Source organism: Candoia aspera, chromosome 2 (genome assembly GCF_035149785.1).
Source record: "Candoia aspera isolate rCanAsp1 chromosome 2, rCanAsp1.hap2, whole genome shotgun sequence".
NCBI classification, from domain to species: Eukaryota; Metazoa; Chordata; class Lepidosauria; order Squamata; family Boidae; genus Candoia; species Candoia aspera.
The window spans coordinates 198,433,152-198,452,992 of NC_086154.1; the positions used below are offsets into that span (position 1 = coordinate 198,433,152).

General features: G+C 38.6%; 1 protein-coding gene across 1 annotated transcript in view; it reads left to right on the forward strand.

Moving 5' to 3' along the window:
* The window catches only part of VPS13A (vacuolar protein sorting 13 homolog A), a 140,214-nt gene that overhangs the window by 31,821 nt on the left and 88,552 nt on the right, over window positions 1-19,841 (forward strand). Inside the window, exons 12-21 of the mRNA XM_063295163.1 lie at window positions 5,906-6,012; window positions 6,298-6,469; window positions 10,381-10,443; window positions 13,963-14,092; window positions 14,358-14,452; window positions 15,088-15,230; window positions 16,822-17,023; window positions 17,117-17,231; window positions 17,383-17,519; window positions 18,280-18,412. Of these exons, the coding sequence (XP_063151233.1) occupies window positions 5,906-6,012; window positions 6,298-6,469; window positions 10,381-10,443; window positions 13,963-14,092; window positions 14,358-14,452; window positions 15,088-15,230; window positions 16,822-17,023; window positions 17,117-17,231; window positions 17,383-17,519; window positions 18,280-18,412 (1,297 nt within the window). The remainder of the gene's footprint in view (window positions 1-5,905; window positions 6,013-6,297; window positions 6,470-10,380; window positions 10,444-13,962; window positions 14,093-14,357; window positions 14,453-15,087; window positions 15,231-16,821; window positions 17,024-17,116; window positions 17,232-17,382; window positions 17,520-18,279; window positions 18,413-19,841) is intronic.

A 19,841-nucleotide genomic window follows, 5' to 3' on the forward strand; every position in this document is an offset into this window, starting at 1 on the left:
TTTAAAATTATAAAAACATTGTGCAAGTCTGCTATCTCATAGGAAATGTGCACTGAATCTAGTCAGTGGAGGTATGCAGATACCTCTTCTTAATGTAGTTATTTATGAAGGCTTGTAATCAGTGAAGTTAATTTCTTTCTTGTCTTAGCATTATTTCTGGTTTCTCTGGCTAAATTACCTCTTCCACTATAGAGCACAAACTAAATGGAGGCCATTATCCAAATTTTCTAGTGATTCCCAATAAAACATAAAAAAAATATGCAGGCAGCCAGAATATCTGAGGTGCTCCTATAACAATGTTTTGTTGCCTTTTGAATATTACAGCAAGAAACAATCTATCCTGCATAAAGGCTATCATATATATTCTTTTTCAAAAGTGATGGGAGAAGTTACTGAATTACTCTAGTACTCCTATGTCTGAGTCTCTTCCAGAAGCTAGCTAGCTAGCTAGCTATTTATTTATTAATTATCCTACCTTTATTATATAGTTTGGGAAGCATTCTATCAGTGTAAATTTATGATGAGTATATTTTATTGGCGTTAGAAGGACATGATCTGAGATTTGGGTGGCATGTGTGGAAAAGCAGGCTGCTAGAACAATTGCAGGCCCCTGTGCCACCTCCCTCCCCTCCAATTTAAAACCTTCTCCTCAGTGTCAGGATGGCAGAGTGGCTTATAAAAGCTGCAGCTTTGATACAGGTGGGGGAGGAGATGGGAGGAGACCAGATGAGACGCCCGTGTTTTGAAGCTCTGCAGCAGCAACAAAGAAAGCAGCCCAAAAAAAGAAGTTTTGTTTTCCTCACAAAGACTTCGGAGTCCAGAGGAAAAAAAGAAGAGGCAAAGCACAGCATTGAGAAGGTGCAAGTGCTGTACAAGCTGCCCAGTACTAAAGCTCTATACTAACAATAGTAACAGTAGACTTGTAATAGTAGTGGTAGAAAAATAATAGTTAGAGTATATCTTTAATAATATATCATAGGAGTAGTAGTATAGAGTATAGTGAAGTAATAACAGGATAACATTGTATAGTATAGTTTTATTAGTAATAGAGATAAAGATAGGATATTAAGATAATAGCTATAAAACCACTCACATAGATATTTGTAAGTTTCACTTTTGTACTGTAGATATTTTTTTGTTTAAAATAAAACATTTCCCCAATCCTTATAGGGAAATATGACTCCGGTTGTCGTAGGATCCAGTTCTTTTGGGGGATCTTTTGTGCCTGAGGCAATCAAATTGGGTATAGTTTTAAAAGAATCCATGACAGCATGGATATCTATGGTATGACAAAGCTAAGATTAATGTAGATTTCAAAAATCATTATGCCAGGCAGGCTATTCTTGTGTGAAAGGTGAAAGGTCCCCTGTGCAAGCACCAAGTCACGTCTGACCCTTTGGGGGGATGCCGCTTTCGCGATGTTTTCTTGGCAGACTATAGCGGGTGGTTTGCCATTGCCTTCCCCAGTCGTCACCTTCCCCAGCAATCTGGGTGCTCATTTTACCAACCTCGGAAGTATGGAAGGCTGAGTTGACCTGAGCCAGCTACCCAAGAATCCAGCTTCCTCTGGGATCGAATTCAGGTCGTGGGGAGAGGTTTTGGTTGCAATACTGCCGCCTACCACTCTGCACCACACGAGGCTCGGGCTATTCTTAGAGTATGGAATAAATATAACTCTAGGTTGTGACCGAAAACACCTTTGTGGCTCTCAGCACAAGAAGCATTTTATAGATGAGAAATGATAAGTAAACATAAATGGGTAACTTATCGTGATGTACTAGAATTTTCACAAGGGGATTGTAAAATAAAATCAAGGGAAGATTTGACAACAGAAGGATATACTTACCAATGGTTTTCTTATATACAATTATCAGAAAGGTTTAAAGTGGGTTAAAGATTTTATGGTTTTGAACAATGCAAGAATGAGTTTGAAATAAAATTATCTATAAATGATGAACATGTTATTGCTAAAATGTATAAACTTTTGTTGAAATATGAGATAGAAGAAGAACAAATGAAAGAATATAATAAAATGGGCTAAAAGTTTTGGCTACAATATACAAATGGATCACTGGGAAAATATGTGGTTGAAAGGATTGAAATTTGCATTATGCTCTAGCCTTAAAAAGATTTTTTATAAAATGATGAATCATCGGTATTTGTCACCAGAGAAATTGTCTAGAATGTATAAAAGTACTTCAAATCTTTGCTGGAAATGTGAACTTCATGAAGGGACATTTTACCTGATGGATGTCTAAAAATCCAAAAAAAAAATTGGATACAGTAATTCAGAAGATTTTAAAGACTAGTGTACAATTGAAACCAGAGACATTTCTTTTGGGATTAATGGACAGACAGCTAGAAAAAAGCCATGGAACTTTGTTTTTATATGACAACAACAGTGAGATTACTGTATGCTCAAAAGTAGAAAAGTTCAACACTACCCACAATAGAGGAATGGTTGGTGAAGATGGCTAAATTGACTTCCTTGATTAGAGAAAAGAAAATACCTACATTTATGGCTGACTGGAAACCCCTTATAGACTTTTTCTGTCTTGCATGAAACAGAAAAAAATGCACTTACAACTTGTGGTTTTCATGATTGTAAAAGAATTAGGTAATAGAAGAAAGTGAGCTTATTTTAGTAATCATAGAGTAAGAGATAACCTTGTAATCATACTTATATTTGCTGCAAAGGAAATCAGAAGCTTCTTTCTATTTTTTTAATCTTTCTGCAGTTTTGTTTTTTTTCTTTTCTCTCTTTTTCCTTATTCTGTATTACTTTGTGCTAGTTTTTATGTTCTCTTTAAAACTTTTAATAAAATTTATATAAAAAAGAGGAGTATATTTTATAAGATAAATTTATTAGTATACATTTTGTATCTTTTTGTGTTTATCAAGAAATTATAAAGCTGACTGTTATTTGCTCTGAAAGTGAACACAGAGTTGCCTATAGTACAAGAATTAATTTTCTCTTTGTTCTCTTCAGATCCAACAAGTCTAGACAGTAGATGCTTACCAAAGTTATCTTGGTTATATTTATCTTGGAATAAATTTAGTAGGACCAATAGGATATTGCGTGCAGGGGAGATGGGTGGTCATGAAAATATGATAAATAAATATTTTTTAAAACTTTTTTTTGGGCTGATTAAAAGTAGGAAGACATTTCAATATGTACTTTAGCACAGTAATTCAAATATATTGTGCTTCCTATCAGATTTGTTATCTATGAAGATAGTCAGAGAGCCATATTAGCAATTGTACAGCTCAGTGTTCTGTAGTTGGCAATTTTGAATTTGTTACATGCTGTTGTCTGCCATTCTAATTTTTGCTTCTGTAAGAACAAGGTGTTGCACTATATATAGCAAAGTGGTATATTGCATAGTACTAGGTTAATTCTGCTCATCCTAGATTAAACAACAATAAGGGCTATTCTAGTGAGCTTTTTCCCCTTGTAAACTTGCACATATAGTGAAAGGAAGATACTCTGTTACCTTGAAATAGCTCCTAGACTCTGTGAGAACTACTTAACCTATGTTGGCTGATGCCCAGTGTGGCTCTTGAGGAAAAGAAGAATGCAGAGTTAGGTATGATCTCTTTCTCTATCATACACACCTGCGTACACATATACAGAACTGAATAGTGACTGAGATTGTCATATTGTGTGCATATGTGTTTAATTAAAAACTCTTCCCTTTAATTAAAATTATAAAAAGTATGCAGTTCTTAGGTATTTCATCTCAGCTTATTATGAGTATTTATTTTGTTGATGATACTTTCCCATTGTTCTTCACTAATACCTAAAAAAATGAAGCTGTGGAATAGAAAAAATGAAATCCTTTTCCATGTTGCTCACAGTTTTTCTGTTACTTGGTAATGAGAACAGATAAAAAGCAGGAAAATGAGCCAATACAGAGCTGGCTTCTTTCACTCCATGCCTTTCTCACATGTCTAGAAAGGCGTGGAATGAAAGAGGACTTTGAGCACTACCACTTTCCAGATTCTCTGAAATAGTGTTTTCCTGCTAGAGCTGTGTTCTCTTGTCTTTCACTTTTTATGTGTATCAAGAAAGATGAGAGGTTTGAGCCTGTTTCTCAGTCTGAAAAGGAAACTTATCCAGAGTCAGAAGGGGGAAAACGAAACTTATCAGGAAGGACTTGGAGAAATAAAACCCAGAAGTGACTCAGCAGAGCAGAAGAAATCAGAGACGCTGATTGGTCAGACTTCGGAGGGAGAATTAAATCCTCTAATCAGCGCTCGAGAAAGACAAGCACAGAAGTGCACGAATTAAAAGGAGTCCAATTGGTTGCAGGTGAGAAAAGGCATGGAAAGGATCACTTAAAAAGGCACGCGCACCAAGAGCAAGCTGCCAGAGACAACTGATCCTTCAAGCTCACTGCACCTGTGGAAGAGTCCTTACACCAGTTGGAAGCCTTGCCTGTAGCCAGCGTGGAACCAGAGCCAATACCTTCTGCCGTTGCGGACCTGCTTCCTGCACCAGCTGCTCCAGTTGAGTCTCTCCTTGCCGTTCCTGCCAAGCACAGCCTTGCCTGTAGTTTCAAGCCTTGCCTCGTCACTCCAGCACAATTCAGTCTTGCCTCCAGTCCCAAGCCTCATTGAGACGCTCCAGCCCAATCTAGCCTTGTCTCCAGATCTGAGCCTTGCCTTGATGTTCTAGTCCAGCCCAGCCTTGTCTCCAGATTCGAGCCTTGCCAGATGCTCCTGTCTAGTCCAGCCTTGTCTCCAGATCTGAGCCTTGCCTAGACGCTCCAGTCCACTTTTCTAATTGTGCCCATAGTGATTTTCACAATTGATCATCAGAATTCCATAAAGAAATAGAAGTTAAAATATATGCCTCTCAATAAGGCTAAAAACTCAGGAGAGTGAAAAGCCCATCCTCGTATAGTAGCTGTGATTGATTGATTGAGCATTCAAATCCGTGTTGACTCCTGGCAACTGCCTGGACAAGTCCCTGCAGTTTTCTTGGCAATAGTTTGGAAGTGATTTGCCATTGCCTGCTTCCTGGAGAGTGACTGGCGCAAAGTCACCCACCTGGCTTTGTGCCTGGTTTCTAGCCTGGTGTCTTTAATCACTACACCCAACTGACTCAGCTGCAATTTAGATAAAGAAAATTTAGGTGGTGGTTCTTCCCGGATAAAATTCCTTAGTGATTTATCAATCTGCTTAAAATAACTTTGATGACTGGAACACTTGTCTTCCCATTAATTACGACTCATAAGCTTTTGCTTAGAAATCTATTTTAATGGTGTGAAGCAATCAGTACGTGGAAAAGGTTGTGAACGAAAATTCCTGCACATTTCTACAATTAAAACTCTCAGTGAATCAAATTCCCCCCCACTGCCGCCTTAGGTATGCACCCCCTCCTTCTCGTGCCAGCAGATGGCTGTAACGGTTCTCCGTGGATGACCTTGGTGCTGAAAGATAGTCCAAACAAGATGATTCACGCTCCAGCCATTCTCCCCCTCCCTGCTGGTCGACTTGCAGGTTGACACGCGTCACAGCAAAATGAATGAGAGTACGATAAGATGTTCTGTGAACATTTGATTGAGGAGCATTACAATAACCTAATGAATGCCTCTGAGTACATATACTAATTTTCAAAAAAAATATTCACTTTACAACACTCCCCACATAGCCCTGGGGATTTTTAATCATCTATTCTTATCAGTATTGATTTGGAAAAAACAACTTGAAATAGATTATATCTACAAATGAACAGATTTTTCTTGGAATAATTATTACTTTAACTCTGTCAATATAAAATGAAAGCTTTTCATGTTCAGTATGTTCGACCTTTAAATAATGTAATTTTAAGAGAAATGTTGGCATTTTGTTGTAATAGCTATACTGTACTAATAGTATTTTTTGAATTTTTTTCTTGCAGTATTTCAGTATTATGGAGCTCCTTGAATCAATTGATATGATGACCCGAAATTTACCATACAGGAAATATAGGCCAGATGTTCCTGTTCACAACAATGCCAAGAAATGGTATATATCAAATAATTTTTGGAAACTTCTACAATTGTAATGGTCCTTCTGGTAGAATATTCTCATAAATTGGAATTCCAAAATCTAGAGAAACTTGGTAGGGAAGACTTTCATAAATATCTCCATTAATAAAGTAATAATTGGTTTAATTTTTCTGTGTTCGGGAAGAGATTCAAGAATTACGAACTAACTTGAGAAGGCCGCTTTACTAAAATAACATTTAAAAAGAAATATTAAATTTGCATGTAATATTATGCCCTAACATTTTTTTTCTTTTCCTATTAGGTGGCAATATGTTATATATGGCATTCTGGAAGTAAACACCCAACCTAAGCTACAAATGTGGTCTTGGGAACATATTCGATATCATAGGAATCAAATGAAAAGTTATAAAGATCTCTATAAAATAAAAATAACTTCAAAGAAGCTTACGCAAGACAGTTTGAATATGTTGGAGGTTAGAGGTTTTAAATTACCATATTTATCACAAGCAATAAAAATAATTGTTTTCCAAGACAATCTAATATGGTAGATTGCATGTTTGTTTATAGCATACTGTTTTCAGTTGGTACTGGTTTTAAGCCCCAAAGATAAACTATAACCTATACATCAGTGACTTAAATAAAAAGATTATCTATCTATCTATCTATCTATCTATCTATCTATCTATCTATCTATCTATCTATCTATCTATCGTATAGTATCTTATATATCTTATATCTTATCTTATTTATCTATCTGTCATCACATTTATATAGCCACCCATCTCATGCAGTGACTCTGGGCGGTGTACATAATAAAACAGTCCAAAAGTATTAAAAAAAATTAAAATACACCCAAATTAAATTAAAAAGGTAAAAAAACAAAATGGTGAAAAAATGAATAAGAGTGCATTCCAATTAACTATCGTATAACCATCTAGCAGGCTGCACTTTGTTATATCTCTCCAGGCCAGTTGACAAAACCAAGTTTTAAAGGCCTTCTGGAAGGCCAACAGGGTTGGAGCCAGTCTCTCCTTGGGGGAAATAATGTTCCATGCAGCAGGAGCCATGGCAGAAAAGACTTTTCTCCTAGGTCACACCCAATGAAATTCCCTGGCTGATGGGACCCACAGCATGCCTCTCCTCTTGGACTTGGTGGGATGAGAAGATGTAACTGGGGAGAGGTGATCTCTCAACCTGATCTCATGCCATGTAGGACTTTAAAGGTCATAATCAGCACCTTGAATTGGACCCAGAAGCAAACTGGCAACCAGTGCAGCTTGTGGAGTAGAGGTGTAACGTGTGCAGATCTTGGAGCACATATACTGTAACTGCTTGCGCCACTGCATTTTGTACCAGCTGAAGCCTCCGAACACTCTTCAAGGGCAGCCCCATGTAGAGTGCATTACTGTTCAGTAAACCATTTGGGGGGTGTCTAGGGCATGAGTGACTGAAAATAGAGCTTCCCAATCCGGGAATGGGCGCAACTGGCACACAACACGAAGCTGTGCAAAGACCCTCCTGGCCATGTCTGCCACCTGCTCCTCAAGCATACTTTATGCCAATTCCACATTCCCCCTAAATTTGCTATAGATCCCTGAAAAAGTGTTCCAAATGGCTAAGAATCCCCCAGAAGGGCTTTCTGACTGGCCACAGCTCTGCCAGTAGAAAGGAAGAAATTGCTGGGTGAAATGTGTCAGCTTCTATTGTGCAATGAGAACAGACAGATAGGCAAAAAGAACAGCAAGATGTAGTAACAAGATCAGTTGGAAGCTGAGGAAGGACTTTTTTCAACACTTGAAGGGATAAGCAAGCTCCAGTTCAGGAATAATTACAATTTGGTAAAAAAATACTTGCTCCCTTTTGGATTTTCTGAAGTTTTGCAGATCTTTGCCATTGAAAGTTTATGTAGGTCTAGTGATACTCATAAAGGGAGTTGAAGAAATAACACCAACATTTATTGTTTGTTTCATTTATTTCAAACAGAATAATCAAACATGCAGTGTGCCACTGTGCCCATCTGGGCCAAGTGGCCATAACTGCGTGGCACTAAAATCCCTGTAAATCAACTTGGTCCTTAACATTTTCTGAAAAGATAGCAATGCCAGTGCCATCTGGACCTCCTTGAAGAGACTATTCCAGAGATTATAGGCCACCCCTAGAGTTTCTGTGAGGGAGCATTCATGTAACATCTGCTCCCAGATGGAACAAATAGATTAAAACAGCTCTATAAATTGAAATTAGAACCTATAGGTCACCAAAACAGTGCCTACAAAACTAGTTTACATGGCTGTAACAGCTCTCACCTTCCACCAGCCAGGCTGATCCATTCTGTATCAATTGCTGTTTCCAAATTTCACTGGGTCCTATGTGAAATGCATTACAGCAGTCCATTCAAGAAGTAATAAGGCCATGAGTTACTGTCACCAAGGCTGCCTGCTCTAAATTCTGGTGCACTAGCTGAAACTGGGTGAAGGCTCCATTACCCAGATCTTCCACCTGCTAAACCAGCAGTAGCTATGAATCCAAGAGAACCTCTAATTCATGGACCATGCCTCTGCAGTCAGTACAGAAGATAACAGAGAGCCAGATGGTTTTTGGATGAATGGCATCTCTGTTTTGCTGGCAATAAGCTTCAGCCTGTTTCTTTTCCATCCTCACCCTCCAGGCACCCCACCAGATCTCTGTCTTGGCCTGGAGATCTACAGCTGGGTATTAGCATATTGATAATACCTCACCCCAAAACGTACAGTAGTTTAATATAGATAATAGAATCAGGGAATTGGAAGAGATCATAGAGGTTTGTAGTTCAATCCCTTGATCAGTGCAGGTTCTATCTGAAGCTCTCCTATGAACTTGCTTCAGTTGGTTACTGGCCCTAGTATTCCAATTGGGCCTGACCAGGACAGGGTAGAGTGGATGAATTACTTTCCATGGTGCTGAATCTATGCTACTTTACTGTTAATGCAGCAAAATTATTACTAACTTAATCTTTCTACTCCCACTACTGTTAACATCACCCACTCAGGAAGTGGTAGAATGCTGCAAAATGGTAACACCTACTCCCAACTCTCACAAGCAGTACCAAAGAACACCATGGTCATTGGTTCTGAATGTACCTGAGATGTCCAGAAAAAACAGGAGGACCCCGTTCCCCCATCCAGGTCATGCTGCTGGTTATCCACCAGAAAAGCAAGTGTGATTTCAATCCCATTCACAGGCATGAACTCTGACTGTAAGAGACTCAGATAATCCACTGGGCAGAAGTTGACCAGTGTGGCTGGATTGAGAGAACATTTTTTCAGGAGGGGGTGTATATTCCTTTCTCCAGTTCTTTCCCCAGTTGAATGGTTCCTTTTGCCTTGCCAGGTTGTCTCCTACTCTATTTATTTTGAATGCCAAAACTTTAATTGTGCATGAAGGAACCAACATGTTTGCATAATAGAGACCTGGGTAGGGAATAGGGAAAATCTGCTTCTCCCAGTCTTAATTCTATAAGATTTAAGATGTCCCTTTTGCCCCTTAACCCTTCAGAACAAGAAAAATCTGCTTGACATTTTGGGTTGGGATTTTTAATGGTTAGAAATGATACCCTAAACCTCTTTAAGGTTAAGGCCTCCAAACAGACTGAAAATATTATTTTCATTTATTCTAGGAGTGGTGGTGGGGTGCCTGTGGTATAGGAGCTGCAGGTTGCCCATGTTTGTTGTACTATACAGCAATTAACTGCTCAGATTTGAATCTGTCAGCTCAAAATGGAAGATCTCTAGCAGTATATAATATTTTTTCTTAAGTTCCTAAGAAGATGCCAAGATTCTTGCTTCTAATTGTTGGCTAAAATCCTGAACAATAGTACTTTGATTAGAGTAGGGGAGTCTTTGGCTTACGTCCATTCATTCAATGACCATTTGAATTTGTGACAGCGCAGAATGGGGGGACTTATGACTGGTCTTCAGAGTTCTGGCTGTCACCGCATCCCCAGAGTCATGATTGCAACTTGGTGCCCAGCTCACAATTAAAATTTTGCAGTGAGCCACAGTCACATGATTGTGTTTTCCGCTGTTCCCTGCTGGCTTCCCACAAGCAAAGTCAGTGGGGAAGCCAGCAGGAAGTTGGACGTCGCTGGCTTCCCACAAGCAAAGTCAGTGGGGAAGCCAGCAGGAAGTTGGACGTCACAGTCACGTGAGGTCCTCAATCGATGACCGGCGTGGTCCTTGCTTAACAATGGCAACCAGGCCTACCAGAACTGCCATCTCTAAGTGGTGCAGTCATGTGATGTCATGTTTTACAACCACATTGCTTAGTGATGGCAATTCCGGTCCCAAATGCCATACATTTGAATAACTTGTGTAATGTGTAACATTCTACTTTTATTATTTATTTATAGGAACTAGAGAAGACTTTAGATATATTCAACATCACTCTAGCAAGACAACAGGCAGAATTTGAGGTAAATGTCTTGTAAACTATACTATATACAATACAATTATTTATTTCAGCCTTTGACAAGTATAATGTAAAAACATGGAGACTGAAATTAACGTTTATAACATAAAAACAGTCTGGGTCTAAAAATTGAATGAAAAGTGACTATAAAGTTAAAAGATATAGAAGTCAAAGCTGTAAGACTGCTGTGAAACTGAAAACTGTAAAAAGTGGCAAAGTTAATTAACTGATGAATAAATATTGTATATACCATTATAAAAAGCTAAAATAATAATCTGCATCAACAAAAGCTGTAAAATGTATAATTGGAGGTTAGAAACAGCAATATAATAATAAGTCATGGGCTTTGTCCAGCTTGATCAGCTCTAGCTGGCATTTGACTTCCGGCAAATTTTGCATTGTACTGCACAGAACCTGGTAATGAATGTTATGAAGGATTTGGAGTCAGAGAGTAGCAGGCAGGTGTAGAATTGGTCTGAATAACCTGGTAACCTGGCAGGTAGTAGAAGAATGGGGGTAGCGTAGATGTCTCTGTAAAGTAAGAAGAGGAGTATGTGTTCAATGGTTTCAATGTACTCATCATTACGAGTGCAGAGATATTCCAGGAAGGGGATCCTGTCTGTTTCTTCTAACACAGCCAACAGTTGTCAAATGAGCCAGAGTGAAGGCCATTCTGTAAAATGTGCAGCCAGTGTTATTGTGTACATTAGATTTTTAAAGATGGAGAGGTTTGGAGCCTTGACTAGATCTGTTTCATGCTCTACATTCATTACCCAGGAGTCCACTGGATTGCTCTTAGCTCAGGGAGAGTATTGGGGGAGGGAGGGCAAGTTATAACAGTTTGGCCAGCAAGGTTTGTTTCCTGGTTGGCTGCTATACATTCTTCAGTGGTAGGGATACTTAAGCATTTGGGAATGAAGATATTCTTAGTGAAAATTTGAGTATGGACAGCCATACTTCGGCTTCCACTTTTACCAGATCACAGACTGTCATTAGCAGCACAGAAGGGTATCTCAAATACAGCTCTTAAGAATGAGAACTGGACAAGCTCTAGAGAGGCAGAAGGGCCCAGCTGAGTTTTGTAAAGTTGGGACAGTGATTTTGCTTTCACTAATTTAATGGCTACAGATATGTAGAAGCCTCTTTTTGATCAGAATAACTTTAGAACGGAAGTACTTATCTGGGTATTGGGGCAACATAGCTACCATGTCCTTTCCTAGAACCAGAGGAATAGAAAATCACCCCCTGGTATTTAAGCATAGAACCTGCTCATTTGTGTTCCTTTTTATAGGCCAAGAGTATGCCTTTAGTCTCTTGGTGAAAGACATGACTTTGGTTTTATGATAGTTTATTTCCATATGTTTCTCTTTTCAGTACTGAGCAAGGCCCCTAGGCATTCTTCTAGGAATACCAGAGAGTATTACTGTACTGTCTACATAGAGCAGGATGAAGATACATTTTTCTGACTACCTGGATGTGGGTATAAAAGTCCAGGTTGTCTAAGTGGTGCACCATACCTCTTGGATGGTTTCTGATATGGCTCAGTCCGGTTATTCTCCAGTGAATGCATTGCTTTTGTTCTTGTGTCTTCAGTGACATTCCTGAGGATGTATTGGGTAGCTGTTTCTTTTGAGGCAGTGATAGGTATGATAGACATGTGGCTTTGTTTCTTGGAGTTGCTGCGAGTTCCTAGTAGGGGGTTTCTGGTATATGTAACTCCTGTGGACTCCCCTCCCTTAAATTGCATATGGCAGCTGGAGCTCTTGAGAGAGTGTGGGTAATATAGGAATCTCTTTTAGGTAGCTGCTTCTGAGTATTCTGGCAGTGCTGGTGCTGAAAGGCATGCATCTCCATTCCTTGGCTTCTGGAGCTTTGATGAGGTGACGGCAGCTCTTGAGGTATTACTGTCAGCCCTCTAAGATAGGCCAGGTTAGGAAACAGATATCAGAATACTGGAACATACATTATTGTTGTAGGGTATAATAACAGAATCTTGAAAGCCTGACAGAATTTCCCTCTACCCCTTCTTATACCAAGGAGACTCAAGTCAGGGTAATCTTGAGTTTCTTTTTCATCCTCCTTTTTCTCATGGCTGAACTGATGTTTACATAACTCTTCTTGCATTCCTTCTGCAAGATTATATCTTTACTCCTCTACAGTTACCCAGAATATGAGTACCTTTTCCTTTGGAAGTTGCTATAGCTTGGCAGTCAGCCTTGGGGTCTACAGCAGAAAGGTGGAATGAGTAAAGATGAGGAAAATATTTTTCATCTGTGAGTGGATAGGCAAAAATCGGATTGAGTCTAGGTCCATAGCTCTGAGGTGGCAGTTCAAAAATAGGCTCAGAGAGTTTTATATTGTCTTGTGAAATGATCATCTCTGTATATTGCAATTAATACCATCTGAGAGAGGTTTGGACTTTATGAGATGAGAGGGATGTTTTGGGCAGCCCTGCATGCATTTTGTGTGAAATATTGGCAGTGATCCCATCAAGATTTAAGGAAGGAAACTGCCTGGTCATTATCAGGAGCTGTTTAATGAGGTTTAATTGGACTTTTCTCAGTTTAATTATTGTGCATTATAAAAATGTTAAAGGCATTCTGAGTTAGTTTACCTTTGCTGATAGGCATTTAAGAATTCCAGGATCTGGATGACTATATTTGCAACTGGGAGGCACATGTTGTCTGAAAGAGATTCATGGTGATTGCAAGGTATCCAACTGGCTCTCCTGGATTTCCTGTGTCTCTGCTCCAGGGAGTTTTTTGAGCTGGAGTTCTGAGACAGAGAAAGGGAAACCGGATGTAATGAAGGCTTCCTTGTAACAGATGAAGTCTTGAAGGGTGAGAGAGGATTCCTTGTGCCCAGGGCCATAAATCTGTTCTTAATAAGGTTGCAAAGGATGTGATCACAGTTCCATTTGATGCATTAATGAGCAGGAAGGGCTTAATTCTCATCTGCTTCCCTGCTGCTATCTTGTTGCCATCTTGGGTCTCTCCTACATTGTAAAGATCTATTTTATGAAATCATGAATCATGCCACAAAATACCCAAACATACTCCTTAACAACTAACCCAGATTCTAGAGCAGATCATAAAATGATTAATCTGTAAACATCTTGATATTGATTGGTTAGAAAAATGCACTTAAAAGAAGAAAATGAAATTTAACAGAGAACTGCAAACTGCAAAAGGAAACAATTAAATATAGATATATAGAGTGGAGTTGTTTCGTTTGGCAGTAGCAGAAGGTGAGAAAGATCTGGTGTCTTTGTAGACCACAGATTAAGCATGAGCCAGCCATGTGGTGCAGCTGTCAAAAGAGCCAATGCAGTTTTGGACTGCATCAATATACAGCATCAAGATTATTTGAATTGCTTCAAATTTACCTCTTTAAAATAGGAGCTTGGATTCAGTTGCATTTCCCCAGGCACCTTGCTAAGTTTTCTTTATAACTAATACAATAAATAAACTATTTGATGTTACACAGCAAGTAATATTAACTTGTGTTTTATTTTGCATAATAGGCTATTAAAGCTGGATTAAAGATTTTCAGACCAGGTGCTAAACAAGATGATGAAGACTCTCGTGGCTGGTTTAGTTGGATATGGGGATGGTCTGGAGGAAAAAGCAGTGAAATGAAACAAGAACCAAAAGGTATAAATATGGCAGTTTTGATCCAAGAATTTTTCTAGTGCTGGAATGAGCTTTCACTATCATTAAATACCAAGTTGTCTTATCATAGTACCTTTAGATATTAGAAAAGATAAAGTTGCTTCAACTAATGGAGTAGATTTATGCATTTTACAAAGCTATATTTGTAAAAAACTGAAACCCTTACGTAGTGTGTTGTTATAGAATGCTACAATATGAAAATATGTTTGTTTTTGTTGAATGTAGTAATATTGGTTTGATATTGCAGGTATTGAACAGTTTATGACTCCACAAGAAAAAGATAAACTCTATGCAGCAATCGGTTATAGTGAAACAGCTGTCGACCCAACATTGCCGAAAACGGTGGGTGTGATTTGGTTAGGATAGGTCAACAAGCATTGAGCTTTTCAAAGAAATAGTATTTTATGATGGACAATGATATCTAGAGTACAGATTAATGAATAGATCTAAGCATTAAGTAATTCCTGTTTGTTTGTTTGTTTACATATTGAAAGGTAAATTAGCCAGTTTTGTAATTGGGATAGGATCCATGAGAGCTCTAAGCTGTGGGCCCGTAGGCCTTTGTCCTAAATCCATTTCCTAGAGCTTTAAATATTCATTGGTGCAGACATACGGCTTATCTGAGCTTAATTGCCATTAGAGTAGGGGATAATTTTCTGTGAGGAGGGGAAGGATTATCTATGTTGTCCCCTCATGATATACCACTCAGAATATAATGACTGGTTTTTAAAAATTATTTAAAATTAAATTATTAGAATTTATTTAATAATTTTTATAATTAGTTTTGAATAATTAAACTTAGAAAAGACCTTCCATTAGAAGGCATTTTTCTTACATTTGGTGTTGTGTGTTCAGTTCAGTTCAGTTGCTTTGAATTTCACATGTAATGATTAATACTCTGAATTTCAAATGTAATCAATAATAATGTTTGATTAAAATGTTCTTCAGTTCATGATTTTTTTTGTTAATTTGCATAGTATGAAGCTGTGAAGCTTTACGTAAAATTAATAAGTATGACAATACTAATCAGAGAAAACAAGGAGAAGCCTGAGCTGATAAAACTGGCATTAATTGATCTGCGTACAACAGTAACACAACGCCCTGGTGCTGAAGCATTAAGGTAGGCATTTAGGTAATAGAAGTATAGTTAAAAAATGTTGGGAGCCTTTCTCTATGTGAGTAGCCATGTGTGAGCTTTGAGGAGTGTTTTCTTTTTGTCTCTGGCTTTGTTCTGTCCCTCTGATTTTCCTTCTGGTTTGGTGCTCTTTGATTCCTTTTTTCCATCTTTTTTCAGGGTTTGTTTTTCTTCCTCAGGTGAAGAACCTTGAAAGTTCTTTTACAGTAGATAAACTTTTGAGCATCGATGCAATGTAGACTAGCCTCCTTGCGGTGCACCCCGGGCAACGTGACTTGTCACAGCTAAATAGTCTACATGTCTGGCTGCTGACCTCACAAGGATTTCCCAGCAAGAAAAAAGCAGCATGAACACCAAACTGCTATGCCATACGATTAAAAAAAGCTTTTGAGCACATTACAAAAAATTCAAGAAGAAATAAAAAGAACTGGAAGAGACATGCAAAATATGTTTCATTCTTGTTATTTGACATTTGATCTTTGTTTAAAGAAATTAACAGAGAGTCAGTATGGCATAATAGTTAAATGTTGGATTTTGAACAGGGAAATAGGTACTGGACTAGTAGTTGTTCTGAAGAAAAATGTTTAGAAGAGGGAACATTGTGTATCCAGCCGTGATCTCCTGGAAGAAAATCAGGATATAAACGTAACAAATATGTGAAGATCTTACAGTGTAAAACAATTTTGCTGATAACTTTAGAGGCAACTGGAAAAAAACAGTCAAGATATTGAATGGAATTTGACATTGAAAAAAGCAGGAAATTATAGGGATCCAATATTAGGGTTATAGTCTCTAACAACAACAACAAAAGCCCATGCATATAAGAATTGAAAATCTATGCCTTAGACCAGTAACTTTGTCCTTATATTTCCAGCTCCCTGTCATGGAAATCTCAAGGAAGTGGTCTATGAATAATTATTATGAATCATATTTTATTTTAGACTGTTCTGTATTATCTTCATAAGAATATTTTATCTTGCTTTTATCAATAATCAAAATATACCCTAACTTGTGCTGTATAGGTTACCTCAGATTTTTTCATGTATTACAGTTTATTTTCATTAAATAATCCTGTACAAATAATTCAGATGTACTATCCAGGGATTGGATGAATAGATCTTGTTACACATAGATTTTTATAATCTGCTATGAAAATTGCTTTGGAATTCCTACTGGCATACAGGAATCTTTTATCTTGGTCCACTTTGCTAAATTAGAATGCAAATAAATAAGGCAGAGTTAGATACAGATCATATGCCTGTAAAAAAGCCAGTTTGGTGCTTGCCTAGAAACCCGGAGACTGTGGGTCCTAGGCCTCCCTTCGGCATTAAAGCGGCCAGGCCTATCACTCTCTCTCAGCCTAGCCCACCCCACAGGGTGGTTGTTGTGGGGAAAAATAGGGAGGCAGGCATATTAGGTATGTTTGCCACCTTGAGTTAAGTTTTGTTTTGTTTTGTTTATATCTGGGATGATGATGATAATAATGTCTAAATATAAGGCAATGCTCCTACTTAGCATAGCTCTATCTATCTATCTATCTATCTATCTATCTATCTATCATGTCCTTTTTTTTCAGATTTGAATCAAGTGTAAGTGCATTTGAAGTGCAGGGTATGGCTCAGAAAAACATAGTACCCTGTCTGCTATCTTCTCACACAGTCCATTCACTGCACAATACATCACTCTTCACGATAATGTTTGAAACCAATCCCTTAGATGAGAATTGCAATCAGAAAGTAATAATAGAGTCACAGCCTTTGGAAATAATATATGATGCAGTAAGTTGAAAATACTTATTCTACAAATTAGGTTTTAAAAAAAAAACAATTTCTACATTGAGAATATACTTCACTGTTCTTTTATATACTTAGATGACTGTGAATAGCTTAATCGATTTCTTCCGACCCCCAAGTGATGTTCATTTAGAGCAAATAACTTCAGCAACCTTAACAAAACTGGAAGAATTTCGTGAAAAGACAGCTACAGGTAAACTCTGGGTTTTTATATACATACATACATACATACATACATCAAAATGCAGTCTGTGAGTTCACACCACAAGAGCTATCATAGTGTGAAGAACAAGATCTGGCTCAAGGAACTGTTATTAATGCGATCTTTTGACTTTTTTTTCTAGGATTAGTGTATGTTATAGAAACACAGAAGGTGTTAGATTTAAAAATAAATCTTATGTCTTCCTATGTCATTGTTCCACAAAATGGATTTTATGAAGCTACATCAAATAAGCTACTTTTGGATCTAGGTCATTTAAAGGTAACCCCTTCAAATACCAATACATTGCTCATATTTTATGTTTATGTTATATTTTTGCAGCCACTGGTTGACCTTATCTGAGCTCAACAGAATTCAGGCCCAAATTAGGCCTGGTTACTACTTGGTTGGGAGACCTCATGGCAATATCATGGCTATAAATTTAGACTTGGGGGGAGGGAGGGGGAAGAGAGTGACAAACCATTTTCATACAGTTGTCATGAAAATGGATCTTGAGTATGAATTAACCAGGAGTCAAATTTGATTCAAAAGGGACTTTATTTTAATACATACACAGAATACTTTTTGTAATTCAGTTAAATCATGTACATTAATTTCCACAGTTTCTGAAAATTTCCATGTTGATACAATTTGAGGACTTAGCAGTACTGGGAAATTTAGATATTTTCTAAAGTTTAGTATTATAGAAATGGGAAACCTTTGGCCATGGGTTCAGTCCAACCTACCAAGCTGATAAACCTTATCTATAGGAGAAAAAAAAACAGAGCAGCTGAAATTCCTTTGTGCAAGTGGGGGCAAGGCATTAATGGAATGGGAAATGCTGGAAGAGGTAAGGAGTGAGTATATTGAGCAAGATGAGATGGAGAGGGTAGCATTCCTGATTTTGTTCTATGTAGAGAACAGTGCTGTGATGCAGGGGGTGTTCCCTGATTCATCTGTACAGAGCACTTCTCTTTATAATACATCTTTGCAGTATGTATTTTAAAATATGACTATTTTTGTTGTTTTGCTTTTTTCTCAGATGAGTAGTAAAAGTCGGTCTACCTTGTCAGACATCAAAGTTGGTGAAAGTGCTCTTGAAGATATTATGTCAAGAGCATATGATAAGTTTGACATTCTTCTCAGTAGTATACAGCTACTTTATAGCAGACATTGTAAGTATTAAATTATGTTCATTTTTAAGAAATAATAAGTGGGATATCCTTAGAAAAGGTTATAATTCATCTCATTTCAAAAGCATCCTTACTAATGCTCAGTGTACATAGCTATGTGGAAAATTGTTTTGTCATTTAATCTTTAATTAGTTACCAAGCTTAAAAAGTGAGCTGAGATAATCCGACAGTTTGGGGTGAGGTGTCATCAGTGTGCCGATGATATCCAGCTTTATATCTCCACCCTGGGCTGTCTGAGTGATGCCGTAGTTGTCCTGTCTCAGTGCCTGGAAGCTGTAGGGGCCTGGATGGGGTGCAATGGACCAAGCAAGGCTGAGTGGCTTTGGGTGCTTGGGCCTTCCAGTACCAAGGTTTTTTCATCTGTGGTTCTGGATGGGGTGGCACTGCCCCAGATAGATCTGATGCGCAGTCTGAGGGTCCTCTTGGACTCATTGCTCCTGCTGGAATAGCAGCTGGCAACTGTGACTAACAGGGCCTTTGCACACCTTTGGGTTATGCTCCAGTTGTGCCCGTTCCTGGATCGGGAGGCTCTACTCACTGTCACTCATGCCCTCGTGACCTCCTGTTTGGAGTACTGCAATGTGCTCTACATGGGGCTGCCCTTGAAGAGCATTCAGAAGCTTCAGCTGGTCAGAATGCAGTTGCACAGGTTGTAAATAGTGTCAGCTATTTGGCACATGCAACATCACAGCTTCAGGAGCTGCATTGGTTGCCATTGTGTTTCCAGGTGCAATTCAAGGTGCTGGTTGTCACCTTTAAAGCCCTTCATGGCTTGGGACTGGGTAACCTGAGGAACCATCTTTTCCCAATTGTTTCTACTCATCCAATCTGGTCCAGCAGGATGGGCATGCTCCAGGTCCCTTCAGCCAAGGAATGTAGGCTGGTGGGGACCAGGAGATGTGCCTTTTCTGCCGTAGCGCCTGCCCTCTGGAACATTCTCCCTCTTGGGATTAAGACGGCCCGCACCTACTGGCTTTTCGGAAGACCTTGAAGACTTAGCTATGTGCCTGAGCCTGGGGTCCCAAGTGTGTGAAGGGCCCCGTTTCTTGGTTGTGCTGACACCGACAGATTTTAATATCTCTCGGCTGCTCTGTAATATAGCCAGCTAGGACTGAAGGGCACACAGGTGCAGTGACCACTATCTACTGTATATGAATTCCAACAGTGGCTTTTCTTTTATTGTTGCTGAGAATAACGATCAAAAAAGGATCTTTTGCTAGCTTTGAAGAAATTAAAGTTCAGAGAATTCAAAGCCAATAACATGAGCTGCTTAGGAGCAAATTCAGTAACTCTGCTAACCAGCAGTTCAGTTGATGACAGAAGCAAATTGCAACTGAAATACCTCTTGGCAGCAAAGAATCGGACTATTCTCCTCCCTCAAGTGGAATCAAAATATGGCAGCTTCCAGGGC